At 52.3% G+C, this 19,019-nt stretch overlaps 1 protein-coding gene across 1 annotated transcript in view; it reads right to left on the bottom strand.

Annotated features, from left to right (window-relative positions):
- Nucleotides 1-18,285, bottom strand: part of LOC119114170 (clumping factor A-like) — a 32,116-nt gene extending 13,831 nt beyond the window's left edge. Inside the window, exons 1-4 of the mRNA XM_037238377.1 lie at nt 18,263-18,285; nt 16,756-17,399; nt 16,033-16,260; nt 15,379-15,606 (exon numbers count right to left, since the gene is read on the bottom strand). Coding sequence (XP_037094272.1) covers nt 15,379-15,606; nt 16,033-16,260; nt 16,756-17,399; nt 18,263-18,285 — 1,123 coding nt within the window. The remainder of the gene's footprint in view (nt 1-15,378; nt 15,607-16,032; nt 16,261-16,755; nt 17,400-18,262) is intronic.
- Between the last annotated feature and the right edge of the window lie 734 nt (nt 18,286-19,019).

The following is a 19,019-nucleotide window of genomic DNA, read 5'->3' as shown; positions in this document are numbered from 1 at the left end:
TTCGGAATCGCGTCTACAGTCTCGTCCCCATTTCGCTTTGTTTGTGGAGTTGAACGCGATTACTTGGCCCGATCGCCGCGCTGCAAACCCTGCTGGTGGGGGTTGACGTGTGGACTCACCTGTGTGTTGACGTGTGGATACACCTGTTTGTTTCATGTGGGTTCACCTGTTAGCGCCGTGGCTGCGGCACAGTGCAGCTAAGACGTCTTCGGCGCCGCAGATACAGGCGCAGATAATGTGATGCGGGTGTGGCACTGGCGACACCAGCTGCAAAGTCGGGGTGGCACTGCGGCCAGCAATCTCAGTCTCATCTATCTGATCAATCTCACCTCATCATCAGCAAGTCTAATCTCAACCGGTATATCCCAACCTTTTCTTAACTTCGCCGGGCGGGGAATGCCGTGGCTAGGAGAGCCACGCCAAGTTTTGGATTAAGGAATGCAGATTTAAACTAACGATCTGGGAACCGGCAGACGTGGCAGAGCGCGATGCTTTACCGTGACCGAAGGCTTTTCCACCGGGCATCCATCCGTGAGCTAACACCACCACGAGTAGTGAGACGTCATGACGTCACGTCATTCTCCCATCAGACGTCACGTCATTCTCCCCAGCAAAGCGCGCTCCTGTGATACTAGTACGTGGGATAGAAACCATTCTGTGTACGAATTCATAAAAATGTTTTGAAAGAAGGTCATTCAAATAGTCTCATAGTCGAAGCCGCAGAACGCACAGGGGGCTTTCTTCATCCCGACCGGCAAGGATCTGGTCAGCTGACGGTACACCTTGATCACCCAAAATACCTCCCGTTTTTCGGGTCTCTGTCTCTTCTGTTTTCTTCTGATGTAACTCTCCTGTGTTGTAGTCCTGCGTCCAAATCTCACGAAAGCTTCAGGGTTCCTGAGTCGTGACGAAATCCAGTTCACCGCTCTGCCCTTATGTCCTGAGAAGTCAAAACATTCCAAAAATGATGTCAGGTTACTTAAAATTCACCTCTTGCTGTGCCCGCTAGGGAAGTAATGTTCATCACGCATGAGATATCGATAGTATTTGGACCGATGGTCCCCTGGTCAGACACTTGTCCGGGCCTCCCCTGCACGCCGATCGGTCCCCCGACTTTCCTGGAGGCCCACGACCAATGCCGGGCACTCTTGGCTGCATCTTGTACCTTTCACAACGTCGATGCCCCCAGGCGTCTCGAGATCTTCAAAGTTTTGTTGTACTACCGAGGAGCTCTGCCAATTTGGAGACTCCTGAACGATGTCTCCAAATGTTTCCCGCCCAATTGACCATAACCTCTGCCCTGTTGCCCGCCTTAGATCCCGTTACCGTGTCGATGATGCCGATTCTCTCAACGCCTTTGGTAAAGAGCACGCGCCCTGTCGTTTCAGCACCTAGATGTAAAGGAGTCAACTGGCTGCTTAAACCCGCGCCCGGGTGGCTGGATGAATACCCCTTGCTCGGATGGAGGTGGGGTTCAATTTGACCCCGCTGAGATCTCAGAAATTAAGAAAGCTAGAGACACCAAATTCGCAGGGTGTTTGCTCTGTATGCGTACTCACTTGTGTCAGAATTTGGGGCTTCTAGGTCATGATCTTCGGGTTTAAAAGGTCACACAAAGTTAACCCTCAGTTTCCTGTCCGAAGTGCTCTCAGAACTTAAGTACCTATTCCAAGCAAAGGGCCATTGGTGCCTATTTAAAGTAAGTGACCTTGTTTGACCCTTTGCAGGTCACGGCAACCAAAATCATACAAGCTGCTTTGATTTTTGCATTTTAATAGAGGTCAAGGATTTCGCTAGGCAGTATGTTTCTAAACACAAAATTTTGAGCGAGGCCATTTTCGGTCAGTGACCTACGGTGACCTTCAAGGTGTTCATGATGGACGTATAAGTGGTTCCTGTTATCAATAAACTCGAAATGAGCGCCACGAACTATCCCGTACTGCAAGTTCTGTAGTTAAAAACGGGTTGGTTTTCGCCTTTATTCCTGACCCCAGGCCAATGGAATTTGTAAATTTAATTGTTGCGTTATCTAAGAGACTACCTCAGAAACGTATGCTTCGTCTAACACTACGTTGCTGCATCAGATTGAACGATTCCCCCCAAAAATGTATTTGCCGAACCCATGGCCTAAATTAGACCTGTCGTAGGTCTACCTTGCTTTTTTGTTTGTTGATTTTTGCATACTTTGCCAGCTGCATCTAAATTTTTTATACCAAAGATCCGCTATTACAATGTCTACAGTTATGCAAGAACTGGCACGGCTACACCGCGTCGTTCCGAAACCATGTCGGGGAAACCTTCGGGGAGGTGGTCAATTGGCCCCCGCCCACCCGGGCGCGAGATAAGAGTAGGGGACCAGGGCCCCTTGAAGATTCACGTGACAAGAGAAAACTAGTCAGGTGACACCTGGAGAAGAGTAACATGACACCTGGAGAAGAGTCAGATGACACCTGTAGAAGAGTAAGATGGCACCTGGAGAAGAGTCAGATGACACCTGTAGAAGAGTAAGATGGCACCTGGAGAAGAGTAACATGACACCTGTGGAAGAGTAAGATGGCACCTGGAGAAGAGTCAGATGACACCTGTAGAAGCGTAGGATGACATCTGGTTACCAGGCGGGTTTGTCCGCGGGGTCCAGTCAGTCAGCTGGAATTTCGGCACAGCAGCAGGCTTGGCACAACGAACTATACTGGGGTGTAGGGTGTGGGTCTCAACTTCAGTGTTGGGTTGTTTACTGTGATGCAGGCAAGCCACTACGATCAGATTGCGTCAACATACAAAGATTTGACTGATGAAGGGCTGCATGGGGATATGTACTTAACATGGAAATAAGTCGGCATTAGCAGTGGATTACAGCTGCCTACTGGCACGAGCCTGGTGCTGAGGGCATCTCACGTTGACCCTGCTTGGCAGCCAATTCCTGGTGGACAGCCAATGGTTGGCTTCAGCAAATTAGGACGAGCATTTGGAGGACAGCTCTTCTTTATAGCCGGAGATTCTGTTGACCCTGGGCTAACGACAACAAACAATACTTCTAGCAGCCACACCTTCGATAGGCGCACTCTGGCGGCATTTCCAGACATGGAACTGAATGAGCGATGACGATTTCGATGCCTCCATAGACCTTTGATAACTTAACACCCTTTTTTAAGGACGCACCTCATGATAGCAGCCTTTATAACTCCATCATGAGATTATTATTCACATGGCAAGTTCACCAGTGCTCTAGGGCTTCCAAACTGAGATTAACAGCTTGTGGCTGGAGACACGCGGTTGGTGGTCCCTGTCGTGTTTCTTAGAGCAATGATAACGCAAATAAGCAACCAGACGCGACCTAGTCTTGGGGGATGCACAGGATATTGTGAAGCGTTGCAGCTTTTAGCAATGCATTCCCCGCTATTCGCGATATGAGCGCATTTGAATCTACATTGCATTTCAGACTCACATTTGACCATAGCTCACCAGGCCAGCCGCACTTAAGAGTATGTTGTAGTGTATGTTGTAGTGTATGTTGCAGTGTATGTTTTGTATGTGTACAGTGTATGTTGGCGCCCGGGTGGCCAGTTGAATGTCATTCGCTCGGATTATAGATGTATAACATCCTCTAAAACTCCGCTGTTGCGTCTGACTGAGTGACTAATTAGAAATTGTCTTTTCTGATTCATGGCCTGACTTTGATCTGTCGTAGGTCAGCGACCTTGAAAGTTACATCTAAATTCGTGATACCAAAAATATTTGCCGTTTAATTGTCTACAACTATGCAGAATTTGGCGTGAATGCGCGGCACCGTTCGGAAATAAGTCCGTAAAAACCTTCAAGGTGGTGGGGCGGGGGTCAAGTTGACCCGCCACCCGTGCGCGTGTCAAGGCACTTTGGACACTGCCCCTGTACTTTGCCAGGTTTGAGAGCCCACTTCAGTACCTTTTTAAAACTATTCGATTACCTGAGATCGGGATGTGACTTCGCTTATTACGATACGTTCCGAAAGATTTATTATCATCACCTTATGCAAATCGGATTCACCACATAAAAAACGTTAAAGTTGGCTCTAAATTTGCTTTATGATAACATATGTACCCAGCTACTGACCAACTACGCACCGGTAACTTGGACACAAAAGCCCAGCCAAGGCCAAGGCTTTTGTCTCTAAATGTTAACTGTGCCCAAGGTGCCGCCAACGTTTTAGCCAAATATCTATGTATATATATATATATATATATATATATATATATATATATATGTGTGTGTGTATATTATATATATATATATATATATATATATATATATATATATATATATATATATATATATATGTGTGTGTGTGTGTGTGTGTGTGTATAAACATGTGTATAAATATAAATATAACATTTTAGGCATTTATTGAATATCACTATATGCATGTCAGATTTCCGAATGCCAATGCTTGTGGCGTCGATGTTAGTGGGCGGGATACGCAAAGAACAATTCTGAACGCCAAATGATAGTCTGAGCAGCCCGCCGGCAGGCCTCACCTGGTATGACCGCACAAGAGCCACTCAACACCGCTGTTACGTAAGCAGGAGAACCTTGGCTGACTTCCAGCCGCAACGGGCGTGATTGTCATGCTTGGTGCTCGCGCGGAGCCTCTGCAGATAAACGTCCCGCGGATGACAGTGCATTCGTCGACGATCTAAGTAGTCTGCTACCACCGGCGTGCTCTTGATGTCGGCTTTTAAGTCAGCTCAGCGTGTGAGCAAAGGCAAATAGCGGTATGAGCGATGCGCCGCATCATCCATTAACCAAGCGGGGGAGCTTCGTCAGATAGCTGGTGACTTGAGACTATCTTGCTGGCGAACACTCGACGGGATCGATATGGCTTCTTCAACGGCGCCGCCCACTATACACCGTGCACTGTGCATGCACTCTGCATGCACTGTACATCTTATGAGTCGGTCGGGTTATGTCCAAGCGAAGTCCCACATGCTGAGCTCGATATCGATATTGTTTCTAGTCGCCGTCACCGCGGAGCCGTATCTCCCCCTTTACACTCTGGGGTAGCGGCGGGCACCGGATGGTGGGTTCGTCAGGACATTGTCATGCGAAGATACTCCTCTGCGTAATTATCAGCGATAAGGCAGCAGTGTTTGTATGCGATTTCTCAAATTGAAATGAACTGCCAAATTGCATTAATATATACGCAACTTCCTTGAAATGCCATATCTGTACGATGCTATTTCACATCGATGGCGTGCTTGTTTGTTTATAAAATATTTTGGGCGGTGCTTTTCGTACATAAGCACTGCATTGCTCTCAGTCACGAGGTTTAGATCCAAAGGAGCTTTTCTAAAGTCTTTTTGCAGCTACATGATCGCTTAACATTCACAAAATGAGCTGAGATGTTGACTGCTATCACACATTATTCGTTTGTGGTTCAGGGGGCCGGTTGGTCGGCACGATATATATTCCGGCGCTTGTATGTATCCTTTTATTGCATGGTCCATTCTCAGCAACGCATCTACCGCAGACCAGTCCACTCTCAGCGGCGCATCTACCGCAGATCAGGCCCACTCTTAACAACGCATCTACCGCGGGCCAGGCCCACTTTTAGCAGCGCATCTACCACAGACCAGCCAACTCTCAGCAACGTATCTACCGCAGACCAGGCCCACGCTCAGCAACACATCTACCACACACCAAGCCCACTCTCAACAACGCATCTACCGCAGACCAGGCCCACTCTCAGCAACGCATCTACCGCGGACCAGGCCCACTCTCAGCAACGCATCTACCGTGGGCCAGGCCCACTCTCAGCAACGCATCTACCGCGGACCAGGCCCACTCTCAGCAACGCATCTACCGTGGGCCAAGCCCACTCTCAGCAACGCATCTACCACAGACCAGCCCACTCTCAGCAACGCATCTACCGCAGGCCAAGCCCACTTTTAGCAACGCTTCTACCACGGACCAAGCCATGTGAGGGGACATAGCCCAGTGGTAGCGCTCTGCCCCCCACGTTCGGTTGGGGCCGGTTTCGTCCGGTCCGGGTTCGAATCCCGGTTGCGCCATGGCGCCAGAGCGTCATTACAGTCGCTGGTGCTCCCCAAAAGCGTGCGGGACGACTCACATCACGCTCTCTGAAAAGGACCAAACAATGCTTAAGAAAATGAAATACTATGCGAGTCTGCGGGACGCCATATCAAACTCATGGCGCCCTGCGTTTTAAAATTATCGTTAAAACTCACTTTATGAAAAGTCAATGTGTGGCTTAACGGCAATAGCGGTCTTGCTCTCAGCTGCCATTTCTCAAAGTGCAACGTCGTTAGGGTGTCGGGGCAAGCCTACGGCGGGCCGCGTCGCTCGCGTCACTCTCGGGTACCACTTCCAATTAACAACCTTCCGTCTAACAACTAACAACCTTCCAACTAACAACCTTTCGTCTAACAACCTTCCAACTAACAACCTTCCGTCTAACAACCTTCCAACTAACAACCTTCCGTCCGCCCGTTCCTGCGAAACATGTGAGGGGGGGGGGAGGGGGGGGGGGCAGCAGGGCTGCACTTAATTCAGGTGTGTGTGCACCTGAAGTGAGTGGGGTGAACCTACCGCAGCCACCGCTCGCGAGCCCAGCGTGTCATGCAGGGGCGCAGCCAGAGTCTTGTTAAGGGGGGGGGGGGGGCTGTCACCAGCGGGCGGCCCTTTGCGCACTGTTGGCAAAGGGCCGCCTCCTGGTGAAAGGCCAAATTAAAAGTGAATGAATCACGTTAGAAATTATAGGATATGGCCCTCTTGGCTTTAAGGGGTACGATTTTCTTTCCTTTGCTTTTCGTTTTTTGCCTTTTTAAGCCAGAAGCCAACGGAAGATGCAATTCTGTTTGCATTTAGGAGTCAATAATCTGAAGGAGCCGGGCACTAAGTGAGTGCCTACAATATATAAACCGCTGCTGCTATTCATTTCACAAACGGTTATGAACTTCCTCTAACCCGGCAGCACTCGAGAGCTTTGCTGGAATTTTTCTGGTTTCTGCAGACATATTGAGTGCGTCATGAACGTTTGTTGTAGGCCAAAATTGTGCCAAAATTTTGCATCAGTATGGCCAACCCATGTTCATATGTTGATGTTCAACCTTCCCTCGGAGCTGAGTATCAAACATATGATATGAGACAGTGCATGTAAAAATGTAATATTTCAACCAGCTTGTTGGTACTGAATAGGAGCTTTTAGAATAATCATCCTCCCATTATCTACAAAAAGGACAGGGAACAACAAGGAACAATAGGGATATTCTGACATCTCACGTTTGATGCAAACAATTCGGTTGAAATATTATCCTTTTCACATTTACTCTGCCTGGGTCAAAAATGTTTTCAAAACTTTATGAGATAGGTGTGGTTGGCTACATGCGCGTTCACTAGTTTTCAGAACAAAACCCGACGTCAGGCGTTGCAGTCTCCGTCGGCGGCGGGTGGTTGGTCCTACGACTAACACCAGGCGGCTGCCAACGGGCGGATGAAAAAAGTCATTTCCGTTCACCCTATTGAACTCTAAACAGACCTCTTAGCTTTTCCAGGCAAGAGGTCACTTGGGTTAGGCAAGAGGTCACAGGAAGTCACTAGAGGGCGCATTATCGCTCCCGGCCAGAAGCTGAAGGACCATTCTATCCCAGCTCGCGGGCTGTGTACCGGCTACCATTCTGGCGACGCGGGAGCAGCGACCTGCTCATCCGGGGGCCCTCAGGGGGTGCATCGTACATTGGTCCCCTGTATGACGCGGGAGACTCTCTGACCCGGGAAGCTGGTCACGGATCGGCGCAGGGCTCCTCATTAACGCAGAATGATTCCTTACCACCGCCGGGCTTCTAATCATTGCCAAACAGACGCCACTTCGGCTCAAGGGGTCTCTGACCGAAATTAGGTGGAGGACCGCCGCTTGCTGCTGGTATCCCTGACAAACACAACGCCCCTTCGTTCTCTCACTGTGGGCCATCATCGGAAGTTCTTGGATATTCTTTCACTGTCAGTGGATCCCGACCAATGTGAGAGGCCGCCCTCTGACATTCAGGGCCCCGTCCCTGTTCCTGTTGAGCAAATGCTCCGCAGGCAGACTTGGGCCCCCTTGCTGACACAGGACCCCTGTCAGGCAATGTGGGACCCTGGATGTCAAAGCGACCCCTCATTACTTCAAGGGCCCCGACTATTGCTAATCTTTGGCCCCGGCCTCATCCCTGCTTGGGAAATGGCACCCAGCGCTCTGATTGACACAGATCCAACTGTCCGTACTGGTGCCTGACCAATATAGGGGCCCATCGACTCAGGCTCCCCAATTGGTGCCAAGGGCCGTAGGACGGGCCATTTAGGGCTTGGTCCCGCGGGCCGGACTGCTTGATACGACCTCCGGCGCCCTTTGGGCCCTCAAATCGGGCCCCTTACTATCGGGCCTGGGGGCCTTTTCGAACTCCTCTTCGGGACCCCTAAAACGCTATCTTTGGCCGACTCGAGGCACGTTGCTAACACAGGACCCTGTTAGGCGCCCTGGGCCCCTGGCTAACGCAGGGGGGCCATCACTGACTCACGGCCCCGGCCAGCGTAACTTGCGGGCCCGGCCCTGAATGGGCAATGGGCCCTCAGGCCTGGACCGTTACGGAGCTGACTGGTTGGTACTAATGGTGTCTGAACGAAACAGGGGTCCTCATCGACTCGGGGGGCCCCCGATCAGCGCAAAGGGTCCTCTGAAAGGCATTTGAGGGCCCGATCCTGCGGGCCGGGGGCCCTTTATACGACCTCGGGCCCTCAAATCGTGACCTAAGGGGGAGGGGGGGGGGGGAGAGACGTGTCGCCTTTCCCTCCCTCTGCCTATGCCACTAGCATCATGCAGTGAGCAGAGTTGTTTCCCAGAACTGCATACATCAATCTCGCGACACTGAGCTGTTGACCGCTTGCTTGCATTATCGGAGGCGGGTTTGGCACAACACGACTGGGCGGATGACGCACCCACAGCCCCCATTCAACATTCTCATCAATCCTCTGTCGCCGTCGTTAGGCGTCCGCGTGGGTCTGTTAGTGATGTCCTCCCTTGCGTTGGCATTCGCGGTGATCAGATGTTGAGGGGCCCAGCAATCATGGCTGCTGCTCTACGTCAACATATGTACGGTTTATTTTTGTTTATGTGAAACTCTGCTTCTGATGCGCCATTGTATCTTCCCGGATGGAGTAAACCATGGGTGCGGTGAGCATTGCTGTAGTGCAACCAAAGCCCGGAGAGCCGGCAAAAATACGTGACCGAGCCATATGTCGGATGGAATGCGCCTATCATCTACTTGTGTCCGCGTGGCGCCTACCATGTACTTGTGTCCGCGTGAGGCCGCCGGAACCGCCCACTCCGTGCAAGGCGACCACTGGATGCTGTTGTCGTCACGACGTTTTACTCCGTGGCGGCGGCGCTGAGGTGGTGAGCGCCGTGCCGTTTTGTGTCCATCTCGATGCTGGCAAAGGAGCCCCTAATGCGTATGTGCTAAACCACAGACGGTAGTCACAGGGGCACTGCTAAAGCCCGCCCCCTCGCCAAGTCGGCGGCCCTGACAACGGCAGAGCCTCGCCGTCACACCGTCGGCCTTGTCTGAGCCGCGCACTTCATCGCATCACAGCGTACAAATGCCACTGTGGAAGTGAACTGAATGTGAATGCGAGGGAACAGATGTCTGTGCAGTGGAAGTCGGCGTTTTCCAGGCGCGTTCCAGGATTATTCCGCCGCGGCGCAGGCGGCTGCTGGTTTCCATGCCGCGCCTCTCGCTTTATTTCGCACCGCGTGCAGGGCCCGCCTGCCATACCTCTCGCGAAACTATTTCTGTGAGCAGTCCCTGAGGACTGTGAGACGATTTCTGTGAGGACGCGGGACGGCGTCCGGTCGGGCGGAGATGCTGAGGCGGCTTGCCGTCGGATGCGAGGTCAAAGACTGGTCAGGGAGATCAAAGATCGGTGTCCTCTGTGTTGTGCGTAGCGGACCAGGCATTTGCTGTGTATCTTGAGCATATCATCACGCGATGAGCGTTCTCTGAAGTCTATGGGAAGGACGATAGACCCGTCAGATCTGGAGATCTCACGGACCGGTGGTGACAAACCAAGTCTCAAATAGACTCGGAACGGAGTCCTTAGTTGGATTAGAAACTGAGAAACGCGTGCAGTGGTGCGGTCAGGGGAATACTAAGAGGAGTAATGGTACATGTCTTCCTTCTCTGGTATAAAATCTCATGTATCACTTTAAAAAATAATTATGAGATGATAATGATCATAAAGGTGCGCCTGCAATCTGCGGCTGCATCAGTGGCAGACGTGTGGTTTCGAAAAGAAAGTAAATAGGAACGTTTGATGCCGATCAAGGCGTTAGACTGTATACAATGCGCACGAATGTACCAGAAATGCCTGTTTTGTACTTGAAACTGCCATTGTCACATCTGAAAGAAAGGCGTTCAATAAATGACAAACATATTCATGGATGCCAAACGGCATAGAAAGGGCATCTTAATGCTGAACCAGCTGATCCAATTAGAACCACAACAAAGGAGACATTCTCCATCAGAATTCGCGAACATTGCAATACCTGGCTCATCTTGGCGACTGCTCGTAGCCCGCCCCGGACGGTGTCAGCCACTCCGCAGATGCCAACACGACTGCGAGGGGGGGAGATTCGGGGGGGGGGGGGCGGTGCAGGACGGAGGCTTCGGCAGCACGTGCCAATCGTTGGCACGTGCACGCGGGGACTGACGTGCCGTTCGAGCCCGCAACCTTCCGGTCTGCTGCTTCCTTGGCACGCATCCAAATGCTATTATAAGTCCTCTTTTTCTGTTTGATAACGAGCAAGGTCGCTGACTGGGCCCGTCTTAACGTCAAGTAGTCGGAAATGTGGCTTCGGCAGCCGGGCCCGGCCCAGCGTGTCACGCTCTCTGCTGAAGAGCTTTTATCTTTAAAGCTGCTAACGGTTTGACACCAGAGCCAGATCCTGGCGATCCGCGGTCACACAGGCGCGGCACAAACACCGCTGGGCATGGGAGAGAGCCTGCCGAAGTGTGACAAAAGTGTGGGTCAACGTGCGTGAGTGGGCATGCATATTGAAAGACGTACGACAGATTCGCCGTTTCGGGAGGACTCTAAGGATTGGCGCCAGATTTAGCAGTGGGGGAAACTGCGGACGTGAAGGCATTTGAATGATGTATGTGAATGATATAAGATTTGTAATCACTTAGCGAGTCCACGAACCCAGAAACGCTTGGCGAGCTTGGCACTTTCAAATTTATAATAACCAGTAATCGACTGGGAAAAGTACAATGCCGCCTTTTTTAAAGATTGGTTTTAACGATTTGTTGACCGCAATAGATCAACTTTGCAGACCCGACAAACCGGCTCGATTCGATTGACAATTTTGTGTGACTTGCTTGTTTTTGTTTTTCGCAAGCTGGTTCGAGTTGTTTGTTTGAAAACGGGCTCGATTTGGACGGGTTCAAATTGAGTCAGCTTTCAAACAACGTGATTCGTGAACTGGTGCGAGCGGTTCATCAGTAGTCCTGCCTGCCTGCCAACCTTCCATGCTTTATAAACGTACCAATTCATTCATAAAACCGAAATACCTGGATCCCCAAACGTATTTGGTCCCATTTGCACAAGTTTCCATGTCATCTAGGTGTGAACACCATCCGTCTTCGTTTGATGGTGTGAGGGTAACACTGTCCGCCATCATTTCGCTCCTCACAAACCTTGTAAGGCATACGTTTTGTATCATGCGTCGCTTTTGTTTTAGTTCTAGTATGTTGCGCTTCCATTTTCTCTTTTGCTATTCATATAGGTACACCTCTTTGTCCTTCAACTCAATATCCTGCTGCGCAAAGCAGATGGAAGATTAATAGGACAAAATCAACGCCACTGACTTTATTTTCATTGGGACAGGCGATGCCTGTCCGTGTCAAACAAGTGTTTATGTCGAGCAGTAAATACGCATCCGCGATAAGTCGCGATTTTCCCAAATGGTTGGGCGAATCCAGTGGAGAGCCGTATCAGGTCTGATAAAATCTTGATTTGTCATGTAAGTTTGCAGGATCCCGCACCGTGCAGAAACGTAACTGACTGAATCGGGCTCCACCACGGCCAAACTCTTGCAAGAAAACGCTTCATCATTTCCATTTAAAAGTGATTTCCAACACATCCCTTGCATGCCGAAGGCCCAAACGCTTGATTAAGGTCTCCCTGCCGCGCTGCGCGGGAATTAATAAGTGCACTGCGCTTGTCTCCCCGTCTCCGTCCCAACCCCGGCGTGCGGTGCCCGTCGCAGGGAATACATCCCAGCCATCGCCGGTCGGCTGCCGCTCAGCTCTGACAAAGACCGCGCCAGGACCGCCGCTCTGACAAAGCACGAGCTCCCTGTCTCTCCACTGATTGGACAGGTGCCGACACTTGACCCCGCCGGTGGGAGCCCGCCCAGATAGCAAGTCGGCTCGGTCGCACCTCCTGACCCGCGCACATCGCGGTGGTCCACCTCACCCGCTGACGACTCTGGGCTGGTAATTCCGTCAGGCATTGCTGATTGAAAAAGTGACCCCCGATAATCGAGCAGGCTCTGACGACGAGGTGCACTCGTCGGGAGTCGACGTTGTCTTCAGTTCACCGGCGTACTCACTTCTGCGCATAGTTATCAGTATGTTCCATGTAGGCACCGCCGCCCGAAGCAGATATTAATTCTTGTGCCGCAAATTGGAGATCACATTGTTCCATTTGTCTGAGTAAATAGGCATATATATATATATATATATATATATATATATATAAATACATATAGAAAACTCACATATGAAATATATAACTCATATATAAACTCATATATCAAACTCACCTATGGAAAAATGGCCAGAGAAGCGATTCGATATGTTTTGACTCGCAGCTTCTTCAGGACTGCAGAAACTGCAAAGCGAGATACATTGATTCATTTTGTCCCTTGCTCCGCGATACGAGCATTGGGCATTCGTTCCAATTCACATTGAACTAACTCGCGTTATTCAGCTATGTCAGAAACACCATTAGTTACAGCTGTCCAACTCGGTACGCACGACACGATACGGTATCAAACGCATGCGAGCATACAGAACTGTCATTATTATATCTTTTATCGGTTTTGATTCAACCCAGTCCGCCCGGCGCTGGCTCACCATAACACAATCATAGGCCACTTCACAACACCTTTTACAGATCTCCGCACGAATATAGCCCAGTAATCATATCTGAATCACGTCACAACAGTGGCTTCATTTATCATAAGCCCCGTAGCCTTGGGCAGCAGATACTGACGTGTTAAGTCAAGCGTACGATTAGAACAGGTTCAGGGATTATAACAGGGACTATGACAGGGATTACAACAGGGATTATAACAGTGATTGTGACGGTGTGCCGTTTCGCTCATGAAAGACCATGATAACATTTTTCTCGCCATGACCTAGTACAGCTGCTAAAATATTTGGGAACTTGAGAAATGACCAGGTCGTGCTGCTCGGCGGCACCGGTGTGAGGAAATCTAAACAAGTCGTGGTGGCCCGCCGGTTTGAACAGATTAGGTCACATAGAAAAGACAGTAGTATTCGTCTTATTGCTCGGAAAAAAACAGGTGAATGGAGATGTAGTTAGGAGATATAGGAGGTTGATATTTCGGCAACATGCATTTATCGAAACAATAGCAAAAGTCGAAGCCGATTTTTTCGATAAAGGCATGTTGCCGAATCATCAACCTAACTATACCTCCATTCTCCTGGTTTTTCCGAGGAATATAGTTAAGACTACTGCCTTATCGATGTAAATAATGTTCCTCGCTAATGCACCGAACAACTTACGTGGATAAGATCATGGTGAGGTAGCCATGCTCGTGGTTACAAACACCGAAAACCAGCAACCAGCCAAGGCTCCGTACATTGCAGACGCAGGAAAAAGTCGCCAATCAATATGTGGATCATGATTATGATCAGGATCAGGATCAATACATGATCCACGTCACGCTGAGGCCACGCCTCCGGGCACTATCTCCGAGTGGAACGGTCCATAGCCGCGTGGGAGCTCGAGCTCGCCCTTCGCCCCGTAACTCGACCGACTCCCATCCGTTCACCCACTGAGCTGCGGCTGCTGCAGGCGCCTGAGCCGGCCGTGGACCGCGAGCGCCTTCGGCCCTCTCCGACGGTGCGGTGCGGTGACGCCGGTGTTCGGACGGCGGCTGACGCACGGCATTCGTTAGTCAGCTGCGCCGCTGGCACGTCGCCATGCTCCGGGCCGGCATGTTTACGTGCAGCTCCGTCGTCTCGCTCCGCCTGCATCGGAGCAAGAGGAAACGTCCCCGGCTCGCCAGCGAGGCGGCGGCTTGGGCGCCTTCGCGCGCGGCCTCCGCCTCTCGACGTATGGCGGAGGGACATCGCGACTCTGGCAGAAACCTCATAACGGGACGGTAGATATCGAGTCAGTCAGAAGCTCCAGTCGGAATGGTACCTCCCACGGTAGTCGACGAATTGTCGGTCATGACTGCCTGCCGGCCATGACCAGCTGTTGACCTAACCCCCACAGGTCACGAACCCCGGACCCCCGCCATCGCAGCGCACGGTCAGGTGGCTGCCCCGGCCGCGGCAGAGACCCGCTCCGGTTTCCAGACGGAAATCTCGGCTGACAGCACCGGAACTGACGCCCTGACGACAGCCAACACGACCGACTCTAGCCGCGCAGCGGCGACGGAGCGTCTCCAGGCACGCTCTTCTGACACCTCGGTTGGAATCACGACGGTCCCGTTCTCGAAAGTGCTGGATGCAGCCAAGGATTGCAGCCTCCGCTTAGCGCATTCATAAATAATTACTGGCCGGCTGGCAAGGTCGCAAGACGTCTCCAAGGGCGGAGCGGCAGCTTTTGATTGCATCAGCTTCTTTGAAAAGGAAGGCAATGTCCTGTTCAAACTCACCCGAGACAGGACATACACTCATTTGCTCTTCGCTGTCGCCTGGGGTGTCCGGTAAACAGCGCATTTGCAAACACATCCGCGCACCATATCCATCCAAGCAATGACCTGAGCCGACAGGAGCTGCGTGACACCAGACCGCCGCCGTCCAAGGCGCCTTTGAAGCGGGAGGAGGGAGTGTATTCCGTGCCACTCAACAGCCGTGTATAAAGCGGGTCGATGCGAAGGCGGCAGCTGGCACGCATCGGGGTGGGGCAGTGCTCTGCAGTCTTCGCTGGTAGGCACAGGCTCAGCCGCAATGCGTCTGAGGGTGCTGGCAGCGGCGGCGCTGGTGCTGGTGCTGGTGTTGTTCCTGGTGCTGACTGACGGCTGCGCGTCGAGACGGAAAAGGGAGTGGCAGATCATGCGACGGGCTGGTCTAGCGAAGAAGCCGCTGCCGGTGCCGCGGTTGCATCCCATGACGAAGCCGGCTTTGGGGCCAGAGTGGGGTGCAGGGTGGCGGCCGGTGGCATTCTCCGCGGCCGAGCCAGAGCTAGAGGCCGTGACTGAGCCAGAGCTAGAGGCCGTGACTGAGCCAGAGCTAGAGGTCGTGGCTGAGCCAGAGCTAGAGGCCGTGACTGCGCCAGAGCTAGAGGTCGTGGCTGAGCCAGAGCTAGAGGTCGTGGCTGAGCCAGAGCTAGAGGTCGTGACTGAGCCGGAGCTAAAGGCCGTGGCTGAGCCAGAGCTAGAGGTCGTGGCTGAGCCAGAGCTAGAGGTCGTGACTGAGCCGGAGCTAGAGGCCGTGGCTGAGCCAGAGCTAGTGGCCGTGACTGGGCCAGAGCATGAGGCCGTGACAGAAACAGAACCAGAGGCCAGGCCAGAGCAAATATCTGTGGCTCAGCTAGAGTCAGAGTTGGAAGTAGAGCCAAAATCAGCACCGGAGAAAAGGTTTGCAGTCGAGCCAGTGTTTGTTTGGGGGCCAGAGCCAGAGCCAATAAACGGGGGAGAGATGCAGTTTGTGGGGAAACCCGAGCCGGAGCCAATGGACGGGAGAGAACTGAAGGTTGTGCTCGTGTCAGAGCTGGAGCCAGCGGAAGAGGCAGAGGTAGAACATGTGGCTGACCATGAGCTGGAGCCTGAGGCCGAGTCAGACGATGTGGATGACCAAGACCTGGAGTCTGAGGCAGAGTCGGAAGCACAGTGGGAGACAGCGCACGGGACGGAGTCGGAGTTTGTAGCTGTGTCTGAGCTCGAAGATGAGGCGGAGTCAGAGCCAGAGTCAGAGTGTGTGGCCGAACCAGAGTCAGAGTGTGTGGCCAAACCAGAGCCAAATTCGGCACCTGAGTTGAAACCGACATATCAGACGGAACCAGAGCCAGAGCCTGCGACCGAGTCGCTGCCAGGACAAGAGAGATCGACGACTCCTGGCGCAGGTTCAGGGCAGCTAGGTTTCACTGATCCGGAGCCGGAGCCAGGGGCTGGAAGGACGACTGTAGCACCAGGGCCGGGCGAGGGCAAACAGCCAGTTACGGAGCCCGAGCCAAGACCAGATGTGAGCCAGGTGGTCGGTACTGAGCTGGGAACAGAAAAAGACATGGAGAAGGAGACCGTTGCTCAGAAGGAAACGACTCTTAATTTAAGTGCGAAGCATACCAGTCCATCACCGCACCTGGAGCCTGAGACGGAACCTGCTTACAGCTCAGAACCCCCACTGCAGCCAGGATCAGAATCGGACTCAGAGTCACCACTACAACTGGGATCAGAATCGGAGCCCGGGTACACCTCAGGATCTCCATCACAGCCGGGGTCTGAATCGGGCTCAGAGTCTTCACTACCTGCAGGATCAGAAGCGGAGACGAAGTACACCTCAGACTCCTCATTACAGCCGGGGTCAGAATCGGGCTCAGAGTCATCACTATGGGCAGGATCGGAAATGGAGCCGAAGTACACCTCGGAGTCCTCATTACAGCCGGGATCAGAATCTGACTCAGGGTTTTCAGTATCGGAAGGATCGAAAGTGGAGTCGGAGTACACCTCAGACTCCTCATTACAGCCGGGGTCTGAATCTGACTCAGAGTCTTCACTATCGGCAGGATCGGAAGTGCAGCCGAAGTACACCTCAAAGTCCTCATTACAGCCGGGATCAGAATCTGACTCAGAATCTTCAGTATCGGAAGGATCGAAAGTGGACCCGAAATACACCTCAGAGTCCTCATTACAGCCGGAGTCTGAATCGGGCTCAGAGTCTTCAGTACAGGCAGAATCGGAAGTGGAGCCGAAGTACACCTCAGAGTCCACATTGCAATCGGGGTCAGAAGCGGAGATCAGGTACACCTCAGAGTCCACTTTACGGCTGGGATTAGAAACGGAGACTGGGTACAGCTCCACGTCCACGCTACAGCCGGGATCAGAATCGGGCTCAGAGTCCTCACTGAAGCCAGGATCGAAAGCAGAGCCAGGGTACAGCTCAGCGTCCACACTACAGCCGGGATCAGAATCAGGTTCAGAGTCCTCACTACAGCCAACAGAGGAAGCGAAGTCCAGGTTTACCTCAGAGTCCTCATTACAGCCATCACCTGAATATGGCTCAGAGTCGTCACTGCCGGCAGGATCGGAAGTGGAGCCGAAGTACACCTCAGAGTCCTCACTACAGACGGAATCAGGATCGGCCTCAGAGTCTTCACGACCTGCAGGTTCAGAAGCAGAGCCGAAGTACACCTCAGAGTCCACATCACAGCCGGGACCCGAATCAAGCTCAGAGTCCCCACTACCACCAAAATCAGAAGCGAGGCCCATATACACCAAAGCGTCCACACCAGAGCCGGGATCAGAATCGAACTCAGAGCCTTCACTACAGCCGGGGTCTGAGTCGGGCTCAGACTCTTCACTGTCGGCAGGATCGGAAGCGGAGCCGAAGTACACCTCAAAGTCCTCATTACAGCCGGGATCTGATTTGGGCTCAGAGTCTTCACTACCGGCAGGATCGGAAATGGAGCGGAAGTACACCTCAGAGTCCCCATTACATCCGGGATCAGAATCGGGCTCAGAGTCCCCACCACAGCCAGGATCCGAAACGGACCTCGGGTATACCTCAGAGTCCCCATTACAGCCAGGGTCTGAGTCGGCCTCAGAGTCCTCACTGGAGCCAGGATCGGAAGCGAAGCCCGGATACACCTCAGAGTCCTCATTGCAGCCAGAATCGAAAGCAGAGCCAGGGTACAGCTCAGCGTCCACACCACAGCCGGGATCAGCATCAGGTTCAGGGTCCACACTACAGCCGGGATCAGCATCAGGTTCAGAGTCCTCACTGCAGCCAACAGAGGAAGCGAAGCCCAGGTTTACCTCAGAGTTCTCATTACAGCCATCGTCTGAATATGGCTCAGAGTCGTCACTGTCGGCAGGATCGCAAGTGGAGCCGAAGTACACCTCAGAGTCCACATCACAGCCGAGACCTGAATCAGGCTCAGAGTACCCACTACCACTAAAATCAGAAGCGAGGCGCGGATACACCCCAGCGTCCACACCACAGCCGGGATCAGAATCGGACTCAGAGTCCTCACTACAGCCGGGGTCCGAATCGGGCTCAGAGTCTTCACTGTCGGCAGGATCGGAGGTGGAGGTGACGTACACCTCAAAGTCCTCATTACAGCCGGGGTCTGATTTGGGCTCAGAATCTTCACTAACGGCAGGATCGAAAATGGAGCCGAAGTACACCTCAGAGTCCTCATTACAGCCGGGGTCTGACTCGGGCTCAGAGTCATCACTATCGGCAGGATCGGAAATGGATGAAGGTACACCTCAGACACCGAAGTACACCTCAGAGTCCTCATTACAGCCATCGCCTGAAACGGGCTCAGAGTCTTCACTACCTGCAGGATCGGAAGTGGACCCGAAGTACACCTCAGAGTTCTTATTACAGCCGGGATCTGAATCGGGCTCAGAGTCCCCACTACCACCAAAATCAGAAGCAAGGCCCGGATACACCGCAGCGTCCTCACCACAGCCGGGATCAGAATCGAATTCAGAGTTCTCACTACAGCAGGGATCAGGGTCGAGCTCAAAGTCTTTACTACTTGCAGGATCAGAAGCGGAGCCGAAG

This window comes from Pollicipes pollicipes, unplaced genomic scaffold (assembly GCF_011947565.3).
Source record: "Pollicipes pollicipes isolate AB1234 unplaced genomic scaffold, Ppol_2.1 Scaffold_7262;HRSCAF=8765_pilon_pilon_pilon, whole genome shotgun sequence".
In the NCBI taxonomy this organism is placed as follows: Eukaryota; Metazoa; Arthropoda; class Thecostraca; order Pollicipedomorpha; family Pollicipedidae; genus Pollicipes; species Pollicipes pollicipes.
The sequence above is the reverse complement of the archived record's forward strand: the minus strand, read 5'-3'. Positions and strand labels throughout refer to the sequence as shown.